General features: G+C 42.0%; 1 protein-coding gene across 1 annotated transcript; it reads right to left on the bottom strand.

Annotated features, from left to right (window-relative positions):
- Window positions 1-7,679: 7,679 nt before the first annotated feature.
- On the bottom strand, window positions 7,680-10,657 carry foxj1b (forkhead box J1b). Its single transcript, XM_058620239.1, has 3 exons — window positions 10,252-10,657; window positions 9,458-10,121; window positions 7,680-8,828 (listed from the first exon to the last, which is right to left on the bottom strand). The coding sequence occupies exons 2-3, from the start codon at window positions 10,043-10,045 to the stop codon at window positions 7,911-7,913; spliced, it is 1,506 nt and encodes a 501-aa protein (XP_058476222.1). The 5' UTR covers window positions 10,046-10,121; window positions 10,252-10,657; the 3' UTR covers window positions 7,680-7,910.
- Window positions 10,658-14,667: the final 4,010 nt, after the last annotated feature.

Raw genomic sequence — 14,667 nt, 5'->3', positions numbered from 1 at the left:
ATTTGATACTGACACTTTGTTTGATCATTCGTAGGCTGATTCATAGTTTCCCTTTTATTATTTGAGCAGGAGAAAAAAATCAGCCGTCATCTGTTATCGATCGCGTCTCCAGTAAACTGTGGAAATGGCTTCCTGTTCCTGTTCTGTCAAGCAGCAGCAGCAGCATCCGTCTCAGTGTTGTTGTTTTTTAAAATAGCATAGCAACATCCTTAAAAACACACCATAAAAATATGTCGTCATACACTCACTCCACCACCATCCCTGCCTTGTCTTCATGAGAACGTTGTGTCAGATGCATTGACCGGAAATGAAAATTGGATATAGTCATTTGGTTTGCGGGTGAATTTAACTCAGAAAGCAATCATTTCTGGAATATCCACCAGAAGGCGACACCACATTAAACAATAAGATGCTTCACTTCATTTATAACATCAATAAACATTGTCCTGAGGAGTTAATGGTCTCATTCGCTTGGTTTTAGTCTCCTTCAATGACACATGATCATGTCAATTTTGTGACTTATTTAGAGAAAAATGATGATGATGATTTATTTTATTCTGAACATGAAACATGCACATGAAATACAAATAACAAAAATATTAGGTTAATCATTAAATGAAACGTCTCAGGTCCCACCCCCATTCTCCCTGCACCAATAATGTACAGTATATGGATTTTATACTTGATTAAACACATGATCATTGCCATTATTTAAACATATTAACATGATCAATATGACCATATACACTAAAGAATCACAAAAACCACCATTAATGACAATAGTAATCCTTGTATAGTATCATACTTAATGATAATGGTCATAATCTTTGTAATACTTTAATTATCACGGATGAAAATACTACTACTATCAACACTATCTCTACTACCACCAACAACAATAACAACAACAGAAATGACATAATACCCTTCAACAATAGTAAGAATATTAGGACATTGCTTGTGTTTATCGTCCGCCAACAGGTCAAACAAAAGAAAGTACATTCCTTATTAAATGTGATTCCTGAGCGCAGTATATACTTGTGTAGGAGAATCATTCTTGTACTGTACATATATATATATATATATATATATATATATATATATATATATGACTTGCTAATGCAATCATCTACAGAGTAACGGCAACACTCTGGTCTACATACTCTGCTCAGTGAGTAAAGGTCAGGGCCATCATGTCAGCGGCAGACTGAGCACTCAGGATCACACATGTAACGGACATGTTTCGTGGCTTCGCTGCACCAAACTCCATTTTTCCAACCTCTCCAGAGAGAATCATTACAGGAGCAGAGTCAGGAAACAGAATAAGACAGAAAAAAGGGACTCTTTGGCCTTAAAGAGCCTCTATAGAAGTGACTGTAATTCTGCTTTGTGTGTGTGTGTGTGTGTGTGTGTGTGTGCGTGTGCAGTTGTGTCAGCACTCATTTGCAGCGCTGCAGTCGCCTGCGCTGCATGCTCTGAAGACATAAAATTAGCACATCAAAAAACGAATGTGAAACCACAGCAGGATTCTCTGTGGCTCCGCGGCGCATTGACAAATTGTGTATGTGCCTCTCGTCTCCGCTCGTCAGCACATACGGAGGAATAGAAGCTCCCGTGGACAATAACTCCACGACGCCAAGAGACGTTAATCATAATAATCCCGTTCTCATTGATTATAAACATGACCATGTGCACAATTTGAACCCTAATCTGTGTAAATGAAAGAAAACCCCCTCATGCAGTGTTTTTATTCTAATTTCTCATGCGCAGTTCCTTTCAAAATGGAACAGGCAATCTAAATGGAAACCTAATTAGCATTTCATGCATAAACAACAGGCTTTTTTAGAAAGACTATTTAGGTGTGTTTCCTGCCTCTAAGCCCCTCCTGTCAGATCTGTCTGCTGAGGCATTAATGGATGGTTCTCCCCCATTGAATATCATCATCCCATTGTCTCTTTCCCCTTATCAATATGTGATGAGGACCTGGAAACCAGAGATGGATGACAGTTTCCCGCCAGTCCGGGAGAGGTGAAGGTGACTCGTGTAGTTGGCGGCTCTTTCCTGATATATGTGCGGGATTATTTGCCTCCGCGCACCGACGGGGAAATTTCATTCATCAGCGTGATCTAACACTTAACCTGTGCGTGTAATCACACTCTCTCAGTGGCTCCTCGGGGGCTATAAAACAGGCTTAGGGCGTTTACCCGCTGCCACTTTTTTTCTTTGCGCAACAATGAAAGATCTAATTAGTGAGGGACCCCCATCATGTGTCTTCTATCTGCTCTGCCCCATACAGAATAGCTGGCTCTCCCCACCAAAAAGGGGAGTTCAACTGTGTGTCTGTGCCACGCTGGGAGGGGTTCTTCTTCTTTAGCAAAGCTGGCTGACCCTATTTATGCCTGACTCTAATCAGGAGCTGTCCAGAGGGTGCCATGGTGGCAATAAAAGACAGAATACACCCTCTCCTTGTCTGCGTTAGTGCTTTTTGCCCCCTTTATGTACAACCTTCCCAAAGCAGACGCACAGAAACACAGAGGCTGATGCAGAGATTCCCACAGAGGCGCCAAGGAGGAGGTTATAAAGCATTATAAGCCAGGTTAGCCTACAGCGAGAGCCCAGCTTGTTCCTCCTTCTTTGAGCAGGTCCGCGTGCTGCGCGGTCCCAGCCTCTCATCCACCACGCTGAATAGAACCACAGGGCTCTGGCTCCACAGAGATAGTGTTATCTGGGCCGCCACGGGGCTCCGATCGCAGCCGTGTACACACAGGGTCAGCGGGCAGCGCACATATCAGTGCGAGTGCAGACAAAGGAACCTGTGGTCACACACAAACCTTATGGGTATATAGTGCAACAACGGCACACAAGCTAAATGTGGGGGGACAGAATGTGGAAGGATGTCCCTTTGGTCTTGAACTTGATCGTGACACTTACAGTACAGAAATCATCTAATCGCTGTCTTAGTCTGACTGAAATCGTACTAAATCTCAAAGTCAGCCTGACACGCACAGATAGCTGTGAGTTGTGCATGTGCACATTTAACCAGACTCACACTGGCATGTTCTGTGCATGTTCCACGATTCCCTGAACTCTACCTTCCTTGTCGTTTGAGCAAGTAACAATAGAAGAGGTTGGTACATGAAAGATCCAGGGTGTTCAGCTGGGAAATAAAATAAAAACAAAGTAAAATCCAGCATTCTACTAACTATACTAACAGAATAATTCATATTGCCACCTGGTGTAGTGGAGTAAGAAACACTTCATTCCATCCAACCATCTTTTACCACTTTATCCTCCACATGAGGGTCGCGGGAGGGGACGTTGATGCCAATCCCAGCTGACATAGGGCTGAAGGTGTGGGGCACACCCTGGACAGGTCGCCAGACCATCACAGGGACACATAAATCCATCTTCCACCAACATTTCCAGGAAGTTGTGTTACCAGGAACTTCCCAGTTATCTGTGTAGTTTGCATTTCGACCACACCTCAAAGTTCTGGAAAACAACGCTCGTGCGGTCGACTCAATGTCCTGCTGAACCTCCTCCTCAGCATGGACATCCTCGTCCATCCACTTGTCGTACGTCCTTTTACGTTGTTCAATATTTTTTAAATGACCGATTGCGAAATGAAGACGTTTTTCTTTCTTCGTCTTATTTCAAAGGTCTTGTTTAAAGGTGGGTTGCAGCCGCACTGGCTTGAAACAGCTGTAAAATATGTTCCACCAATCAGCGTCCTTCAACACAGCCCCGCCTCTCTAGAGTTCCTGGTCATCTGAAAAGTCCCTTGTCCTTCTTTCTGTGAAAGTTTGGGGTCGAGGGAAAGTTTATCCCAGGGTAATTTTGGTGGAAATGTGCAAAGGTTTTTCAAAATCCTGACTAATGAGGAAAGTACAACCATCCACTCTCACACTCACACCTACGGTGAATGTAGAGCGTCCGATTTGCCTAATCCCCAAATCCTGGTCTTCTTACTGCCAAGGCAAGAGTTCTATCAAGAATCACTTGATTCAATTAATGTAGTCCCTGCTTGTGTTTGCATACTGAGACCAGGACAGTTAACTTAACACAGCATGGATGATGTTTTTCCTCCAACTCTCACATCACTGCTCAAAGGTGTGACCTCAGGGTCTATAACTGGTATAAAAATGGTCCATAGCTGTCACAGGATCAGCCCGTCCATCAGCTGGAGCTGATTCTTTCCATCCATGCTGGTCGGTCCATGGCCGCCCGCCTCAGCCTTGAATCTGGCTGGAGCCCCCTGCTGTTTTGAGGAATCTGAGTTATTTCACCCATTCCTGCAGATCTCCACACATGACCCGTTGGACGGGGATAAGCCGCATTTCTCCCCTTTTTTCCCACAACAATTTCAATTAAAAAGAGATTTGAGGCAGAAAAGCACATTTTCATACGGGGGCATGCAATGAAAACCCCTGGAAAAGTCTGAGATGAGATTGAGATGGTATTTAGGTTTTGAGGGCTGTGTTATTTGCATGGAGAGTGATCTGATAGCTACGGGGTCAACATGGGGAGCGTCTCACTCAGGTGGACACACTGAAACACACAATTCCTATATGATGCATGTATTTCTCTCTTAAAGGGCCAGTGTGTAAGAATAAGGGACATCTAATGGTGGCACTGCAGATGGTAACGACTCTTGTGACTCTTCCACTTACCCTTCCCTTTTTCCAAGCGTGTCAGGGACCGACCATGGTCTTTGCATACTAGAGAGTATCTGTTTCATTTCTGTTTGTCAAGTAAGCTTCTGCTTTAAAGCTGCTGTAGAAACATGACGGTGGAGAAAGATGGCACCTTCCATAAAACAAGGCTCTTCCCTAAAGTAAATAGCTTGTTCTAAGACTATGAAGAGACAGATTATTTCAATTTTAAAGCAGAATATCATTCACTGGATCTTTAAGATGTAATAGGCTAGAGTTTCTTTTCACACTGAGTATTTATTTCCCTTTTTTGATTCAATAACTAGTCATTAATTTTGTCCAAAGGACTTTTTGATATTATATCAATTGTTTGCTTTTCTGTTTTTAACAGCTATGTAAAGCTGTCGTCCTTGGAGTCTCTTGAAAGATAATAGAGTTTCAGTTACTTTCAACATCACTGATTTAGTTTATGACCAAATACCTGCAGAACTAAAGCCATCCCTTTAGCCTCCAATGTAGTCTTTTAATGCTAATTAGCCATAGTTAGCATGCTAACATTTGGTGCCACAAGCTATCATGTTTTTATTTACCTTTTTATCCATGTTAGATGTTTTGAGTATATGTAAAGCCACTAGAATAATGGAATTAAAAACACACTTATTTGACATTTAATGATGAATGTAGAATGTGTTATTGTCTAATATGAAACACATTATGTTATAATAATGGTTTGCTCATTTATTTTTTCATTTATATTCAAATTTGGGTCCACTACAAATGTCTAAAATAAAAATATGGCTGATATGGATGATATATTGCACTCGTTGGCATTACATTTTCAAATATATATATATATATATATATATATATATATAAAAGTTTTCATGTTATTTTTGCGTCCAATAACCAAAAAAAAAAAAGATGTCTGTGTCTGTCAAATGTAGTCAGCTGGTGCATCCCTAGCTTTTATGGTGCAGGTGTATATGCTTTTATCGGCCCAGTGTTTATTTAAAACAAGTTCAGACCTGTCTGTGCTGATTAATGATAAACCCTGATGGACATTTTATCTGTTCGCTGATCCCACAGGACTCCCAACACAAGCAATCGTCCCGACCACTGTGTTGCACATGTGCATTCCTTCATGAGAGAGTGCTTTTCATCACAATAGAAAGTTAAGGATACAAGTTTACTGTTGTCGTTGTTGTTGTTTTTTCAATTGACACCGTTTATTGCATCGAGGCATGATTGCATTTTTTTACTTAACAGCTTTTAAAAAAAAGTACAATTGAAAATAATGTGGTAAGATTAAAGAGCTCGGTATCAAACTTGATCAATATGATACAATAAGAAAAAACTGGCCTTTACAAGCTGGATTTATGCAACTGTTCATCATTTGTCACCCCCCCCCCCCCAACTCCCAATAATTCTCATACACAATTTGAAAATTCAGATTTGTTAAAATAAACCAAACAAACATTACAAAAAAAGACTTAAGACCAAAGTTATCAATAAGGGACAAAAAGAAATCCATCACCCAGTGACAGAGAAAATGCTACTCTCTCCTTTTGTCAGCAATCAACACAAGCGTGACTCAGATGAACTGCATATTCCTTATCAGCAAATTTTGGCGAACAATAATCAACATAATGCCCCACATTTATATATTTATATATATCCAGAAATGAAAAAAACTCAAGTGTAGTGAAGCCAACAGAACTTATTGCAGTGTCGAGTTCATTGTTCAACAAAAAAAAAACAAAAAAAAGGACAATTATACAGCATATATGCATCATCATCATCATCATCATCATACATTGCGGTCGGTAAACCTTAGAAAACACCATTTTCATATCGTAAAAACAAAACTAAACGCCCCAAAGGGGAGAGAAATAAAAGCTGTAGATTCCTAAAACGGCTGCCTATCAAAGTGCATAATGTTCCATTTCATTACTCAGCTCCCAGGTCTGCTCCGCTTTTCTGCTGCGCAATACATAACTGTAGATAAATGGCAAAATGCTCCTGCCCAGCTTCACACTATACACTTTAGTGAATATATATTAAATCGACTATATAACCCAGTCATAAGTGGCTGATTTTTCTAATCTCAGACTATGAATTTTTAACTTTTCTCACGTCCATTTTTTGTTTTTTTTTGTTTTTTAAATCTCTGACTGCTTAATCTTTTCATCATCACAACATAGCGTAACAGTGGAGACGACGACTTCACTGCGTGTTAGTAAAATATTGTTAGATGCTAATGTAGCAAAATAGGGTCCTTTGTGTTTCCCACTGTGAATGAGGATTGTTAGGTTGTTTTTTTTCCCACTTTTCTTGTGTCCCTCGCAGGACAATAAACAGCTCACAGTTCAGTCTGACTCAGCGTTCGTTCTTGTCAATATATTTCCAACTTAAAGCATTTGCTGTAATGTTTTGTGTGCGTGAGGTTGAGCTTCTTTTTTTGTTTTTTGTCCAGTCCACGTGAAGACGCTGACATTCATTCCACACGGCGGGATCATTCTTCGTAGTCTGCGTGAAAGTTAATTTTGGTTTTTGTCGTACCAGTCGGATTCTGCCAGGAAGGAAACGTGAGTCAAAGTCTCACATCAGAGTCTTCAGTTAGGGCCCATCCTTGTTACGTTTGCAGGTCAAGCTCAAGATAAGTTCGACATTGTTTTTGTATTAAAATGACAAAAAGAAAAAAGGACAGATGCCGAATGATTGGAAGGAATAAAGAAGTAACTGCTGCAGCTCTGTCTCCAGTGTTCTTGGACATTAAGTGTCAGTAATTTGCCTTTTTCACAGCAGCCATTTTGAAATTGTATCGGTTGTAAAAGCACAAAGTGTCAATAATCAAATGAGTAATGGCTGTCACCAAGCCATCGTGACGTCACCCATTCATCACACTGGCGTCCACTCCTGTGCCATGTTTTATCATCTATTTTCCTCTAATATGGGATCATAATTTACAAAATTTACATCATGTTCTATTGAAGAAATGCAGAAAGTAGAGTTTAACCTCCTCGGGTCAATGTTTACTGATGTTAAACTAAACCCCTGAACTCGTCCAGTCGCCCCCTGCTGACTATTCAGTATATTCTTACATCCTGGTTGTCTTCAAACAGCAAACCAGTCGACTATGTTCTGTTTTTTATACATTTTATAATCGGTAACACGTGTGGTTTTGCACTGGTCTAATGTCAAACTTGCATCTGTGAAAAAGGCGAATCAGGAGTCACTGAGGTTTCGGGGGTTCAAACATCACAGGTAGGTCTCCACTCGCTCCCACGTCTGCATTTCCGAGAAGAAGCCCTCGCACAGGCCGAAGCCCTGGTCCAGTGTGAGCGGAATTGCCTGCGCCTCCTCTTTTATTTCCTCCCACGGCTGCAGCATCGCCTCCTCTGGCCGCTCCGGGAACAGCGTGGAGGGCTCGTCGAACTGCTGCAGGTGGTGGTGGTGACTCTGGAGCAGCTGATCCTGCTCCAGCTGCTGAGGATGCTGCTGCTGCTGCTGAGGCATGTGGAGCTCCCCCAGGTTGACCGAGCACTCCAACGACGGCACGCTCACGTCCATGTAGCCGTAGGACTGATGATGGCTCAGGTGCTGGCTCTGACCTGCGAGGTCCCCTCCCCCGCACCACCTCCCCAAGCCTGCCGTGAGCTGCCTCCCCTGCATGGAAACCTCCATCTCGCAGCCCAGGGAGCTCAGCGCCGTGTTGATGTCCAGGTCCTCGAAGGTGCTACAGTCCCCACTGAGAACATCGTCGAACACGGACGCCAGGTCAAAGTCCCCCCTCAGGATGTCTGCCTTGTGGGCTTCTGTTGCTAATAGCGGCGACTCAGTCACCCTCACAACCTTGTTGCTGTTTTTAGACGGCAGGTACTTCCGTTTCCCACTCACAGTTTGGTAAGGGCAGCCATTTTGGGTGCTGTGGCAACCCTGTACCAATTTGGTCTGCCTGTGTGTGCTGCTGCCACTGCTGCTGCTGCTGCTGCCACTGCTGCTGCTGCTGCTGCTGTACTGGTTCGCAGACATCCTCCTGCGTTTAAAGATGCCGTTGACAAACATATCGGCGTACTGAGGATCGATCTGCCAGAAGCCTCCTTTCCCCGGCTCGTCCTTTTGTCTGGGGACCTTCTTGAAACACTTGTTGAGGGACAAGTTGTGACGAATCGAGTTCTGTAGACAAAAAAAGACAAAAAGGGGAAGAGAAGGAAAACGCAGTATGTTAAACATGATGCCCATTTATTTGGCTTTGAGGTGGAAAAAAAAAGAAAAGAAATTGAAATGCCACTTTGTCTTTGTAACAGAGACAAGAGAGGACGAGTGAGGACGGGGAGGATTGTTGTTTGTATAGGAAAGCAAATGTACCTAATTAGGCTTTTTAACAGGCAGCTCTGTGCATTTCAAACATGATCAGCTGTGCTTAGCTGCCATCTCTCTCAGGAGCCCTCATTAACACACACACACACACACACACACACACCATTCCCTTCAGACAAAAACCCTTGCACGATGGAAATGTCAGACTCTTGAGTTAAAAACGCTCTTAATGGAAACGATCCAAAGCTTAAATCAGACACTCCAGTGTTTCTTTGTCGATTTTAAAATGTTTGCATTTATCCTGAACAACATCTCGTGACATTTGCACCCACATCTAGGTCAGAAAAGGCCCTGTCTGCTGTCCTGTCTGAAGAAATGGTGTCTGATGGTGACACTGGAGTCAAATGCTCACCCTTCCCCTCCCTCCCCTCGCCATTTATCTGACTCATCAATTATAGAAAGACACTCATCCGGATCTCGGTTACCTGCCAGCTGGGTTCCGCGTGTCTGTAGTAGCAGAAATTCTCCGTGATCCAGTTGTAGATGGTGGACAGAGTCACTTTGGGCTGCTTGCTGGCCTGCATGGCCATACAGATGAGAGACGCGTACGAGTAAGGCGGCTTGACTTTAGGGTTGGTTTTGTAGTCGACCTCAACAGGCGGGTTGGCCTGGATGGGGATCTGTGGGTAGCCGGATGCGGAGCGTGCGCAGCTGGGGAAACGCGGTGCCGTGGTGGAGTCACTGCCGGAGGTGACGGGGCTCCCGAGGTACAGGGGCATCCCGGTGGCGGCGGTGTCCCCGGCCGGAGGGCTGGACGGGGAGTCGGCGCCTCCTCTGGGGAATCCGAACCTCTTGAGGAAGAGGTGCTGCTGAGAAGACGGACACCCGGGTCCAGCGCCTGGAGGTCGCTCCGGGTCTGCGCTGAGGATGGAGAAATTCTGGAGCCAGTGGAGGCTGGTGAGACTGTCGTCCAGGGGGACAGAGTCGAACCCGGCGACCTGGTCCTCCGGGAATACCGCCAACCATTTTTCCTTAAACTTGTTAGCGATGTCGGGGCTCGTCAGGACCGGCATCCTGGCTGTGTGCGCACGGTGACAGCTGAAGACGACGAACTGATGCTCAGATCAGCATTTAAAGTTTTCTTATATCCTGAACAAACAAAATAAAAATCCACTTAATTAAATGTGTCTAAATCACACCTCACGCGTAAAGATAAAATATCCAAAACACGCGTGCGTAAAGCATGCGTAAAAGATCCAAAACAAGGTAATTTCCCTACCTCCGGTGCAGCTTCTCTGCAGGAGATGCTGCGAGTGCACCTGTTGCAGTCCGTCCCTGCCTCTCTCGCGCGCTCTCTCTCTCTCTCTCTTGCTCCCTCGCTCTCTCGCTCTCTCTCTCCTCTCCAAGGACTTAGCAGCGTATTCAGTCTCTGCGCAACAAGTGAGGCAGGAGGAGGGCGAGGAATATCCGGCAGTAGCTCTGCAGCTGGTGCGTCTGAGGGAAAACTCTGAAGGCCACTCAGGACTGATCCATGTCAACACAGACAAACAGGGCTGTTACTCATCCAAGCGCTCTCCTTTGTGTGTATGTGCGTGTGTGTGAGTGAGAGAGAGAGTGTGTGTGGGTGGGTGGGATGTGTAGAAGACGTGAGGCGATGTGGAGGTTGTAAAACAAGTGGTTTTAAAGCCCGAGAGATGAGACTGCCTACCATCCTCTTTAAACGCCCGAGGGGTGGGGGGTGTTCTGATTGGCTCTCTCTCTCTCTCTCCCTCTCTCTCTCTATCTCGCTCTCTCTCCCTCTCCCTCTGTGTGTGTGTGTGTGCGCACCACAACACCTCCACCACAGGAAAACCATCCTGACTCTCGTCGTCGCTGTGCCTTTAATCTCCTTCTTGGTTTGAAATGTGAACTCTGTACACATCTCCTCTCCTCTCCTCTCCTCTGAAAGAAGACGCGCCACTGGTCCCGCTTTTAGTGCAGTTTTTTGCACTTGCACATCCATTTCAGACGTTAATTGTTACAGTTTTTCCAAAGTGAAAATTGATTTGTCTGAGTTACAGTGTTGATTCATTATTTATATCTTGTACTTTATTAAGTGTTATTTATCTCCAAAAAATAAATATGTATCAGTCCTCGTCATGCTGCTACAGTGAGATACAGAAGAGGTTTTACAGAGGTTTTCACTTAGGGACCGTCTGTAAATTCCCCATTTAATAACTGAACTGCTTTGTTTTAATAGCTTCCATGTCATGTGGCCCACTGACTCCAAACCTATCATATTACAAAAAAATGATTTTGAATTTTCTTTAATATACGTAAATAAGAACATTTTATTAACATTCCCACTACTGTCACGTGACCCACTGACTCCAAACCAATGCCAATATATGTGGTACAACTACCAAAAACATTGGCTTTTAGAAATTCTTGTATGTAATGTCAACTTTTATACATTTTATACACATTTTTCCACTGTTTTCCATGACCCGCTGACTGGCTGGAGTTTAATGCTTCTTATATTTAATGTAAATACAACATATATATATATATATATATATATATATATATATATATATATATATATATATACAGTATATATGTATATAGATATGTATATGTATATATATATGTATAATATATGTGTATAAATTCTGTTCTTATTGATATGATTTAAAATCCAAAGTCATCATAATAGTCATTTAAAATATCAGATGTGCTAAAATGTATTATAGGTTTATTATGTGTTTACAAGTTGCCCGTCAGTCACTTTCAAAAATGCATTAAATCTTTTTTTCTCAGTGGATAATAATTGATAATTGAACTGTGTGATAGTGTTGTGTTACACACATGCTGTTAGGCCAACATGAGAGTGACTCTGTGCTGTACAAACTGACTCATGAGGAAACACTGCCACATAGTGGATCAACACTACACTGCAGTTACAGGAAACAAACAAAGACCCATGATTCTTCTACAGGTCAGCTCTGAGACAGTGTTCATATCGTTGGCCTTATCTGAGTGCAGAATTTTACAATTCTGTGGACAATATAATTCTGTTTATGATGGGAATATTACTGTTGAGTCTGTCCTTCCTGAGGAAGTGTTATATTAACACTGGGATAAGTCTACTGTGCGGCGATTTTGGATGGGTAGTTTTCAATATTTATGGCTTGGGTTCAAGGTTCACCATGTTGTGCATTCACAGATGGTCTTACGCATACTGAACCTGGGTTGTCCTTGGCCTTTGTCCCCAGACCTGATATCAAAATAATATTTTTTCTCAGAGAAATGCCACTCACTGGATATTTTCTCTCTTAATAAACAATAAAAAATAGATGGGTTAGGGTTAGGGTTAGAGATAACCCTAACCCATAGATGAGTATTTTCGGAAATAATCAGACCAGCCCATCTGATGCCATGTTCAAAGTCTGAGCTTTAGCAGGTCACCATGACCATGAGTTGCTGCCATGTCACTGGCTGATTTGGTATTTGATTAAACGAGCGGTTGAACAGGTGTACCTAATAATGTGGCCGGTCAGTGTAGCCACTTATTGCCATTATTATAGCATTATTAGTAGAATCGGTATACATTTAATTTGTCTGTAATCACATGAAGGTTATGACTCATTTTATATCGCATTTTTACTAGTGAAATAAAGTAGCAATAATTGTGCAGAAGTCACAAAATTAGACATTGTCTAGGTTGTGCTGAAAAGGATATAAGACACTCTTGCACATTCTTCTAACATGATGTTTCTGCACACACTGTCAAAGTTAGACCTTACATGCAGGTTTGTAATTTTGGGTATCAGTTGGGTCATTTCCTGTATACGAGCGTATACAGAAATACTCTGGATAAGTATTTTTGGAGGAACACATGCATAAATAAATGATGGTTCCTGTTACTTGGTGGTCACCATTTCTCTTCCTCCCCAAACACAGTTTATCGACACATCTGCTAAAGGCAGAAGATTTGGGTTTGCAGTGGCTGAGAATGGCTGACATTTTGTGCAGGACGCGCAGAAGGAACGAGGGCGGACGAATTCTCTGCTGCAGCAAACACTTGAAGTAGCGGGATTCATCAGGCCCAGCTGTTGCTTCCTGTCAAGGAGGCTTCATTTTTTCTTCTTTTTTTTTTAAATGTCTCTGCGTTTGCTTGGGTTCTTGACAAAGAGTTTGCTTGGAGAGACGGATAAATGTTTAAACAGCTGTTCTTATTGTTGCCAGGCTTCACGCTGCTGTCCTTTAACAGGCACTGAACACACATACAGTATGGCTACAGAGCATCTAATGGGCTAAAGACTGACTGATAACCTTTAATTTAAAAACGTCTTCAAATGTACTGTATGTTCTTTATTGGCCTCAGAACTGTGACGCTTGAAACCAACAGATGAACATAAGGAACTTGCTTTAAAATTTTAAATTTGACCCACTTTTGCCATTGAGGCTCCTCAAGCTTATACATTAAAGGATTAGACTGACATTTTTTGCGGCTTATTCCTTCTTTTCTCAAGACGGTGGATCGCCTACAATGCTTTTATACGCAGTGTTTGTGAATTTCTATTTATATAAGAACATTTTTATTTCTAGGACATCAAAGCTGTACTTTGAGCTGATAAACAATGGAAAAACTACAGCATGCACAAAAAAAATGATGTTGCCCCACTTTGATTTGGTTTTCCGGTCTCAAATTATACTAAAGTCTCATAAGAGACAACAAATCGTTGTGTTTACTCACACAGAATTGCTTTGTACTCTGCTTTATCAAAGGCTACATGAGAGTATAAACACGTATTGTGAAACCCTGGAGTCATAATAAAAAAAAAAAAGAAAGAAGAAGATTTTATTGCCTTGGATGTCAATGACCTCAAATCCCAAATGTTACAGGAAATGTTTCTTCCTTTTCAGGAGCTTCATTTCACCAGCAGGTGTCTCTGTTTACCCCAAACCTCTCACTAATACAGCACACATGCCATGAGGAAACAATGTTTACAGTGTAGTTACACACAATTATGGCTCATTTACATACAACCAGCTTTAGAAACCTATATTTTTATATCATATATATGTATATTTCCTACACACATCCACCCACACTAGTATTAACAAATGGAAAAACAAGGCATTTATTGTTATTTAAAATGGTTATAGCATATTCTCAGAGCAACTCTGTTGCTGGTACATTGATGGCTGGTATAAATTGATGTACCCTTGTGTATTTATTAGTCTATTTTGTTTTCCTGTTTTTATGATGACATTTATTTTGTTGCTGTTTATCCTGGACACCAAAGATCTCTGGTAAATGTACTTCCATTCTGCTCGGCTCCACAAATGATGGCATTATAACAATAAAGTTGAACTGAAATTAAATCAATGACTGTTTCTTTTTTTTAATGAAGTTAAAGTCATTGTATTGGTTGGTTATAGGAGGTAACTCAAAAACGTGGCCTACATCACCGGCTGTTCTGAACTAGATCAATTAGATAATTATTTTTTTTAAGTCGTCCTCACAATAAGAAAGTAACTAGAAATGTCATCATTGCAAACATATCTTATAGGGACAACATTTAAGGCCATTTGCTTTAGCTCTGTTAACATCAAAATGGCCGTCGCAACCTCTGAATATTCATCAAGTGCAATAAATTTTGGGATATTCCCGGCTGTGAAGGTAAATACCCTGCATTTGTCAGAGGTT

Source organism: Solea solea, chromosome 21, assembly GCF_958295425.1.
Source record: "Solea solea chromosome 21, fSolSol10.1, whole genome shotgun sequence".
Lineage (NCBI taxonomy): Eukaryota > Metazoa > Chordata > Actinopteri > Pleuronectiformes > Soleidae > Solea > Solea solea.
Note: the sequence above shows the minus strand (reverse complement) of the source record. Positions and strands in the feature narration are given on the sequence as shown.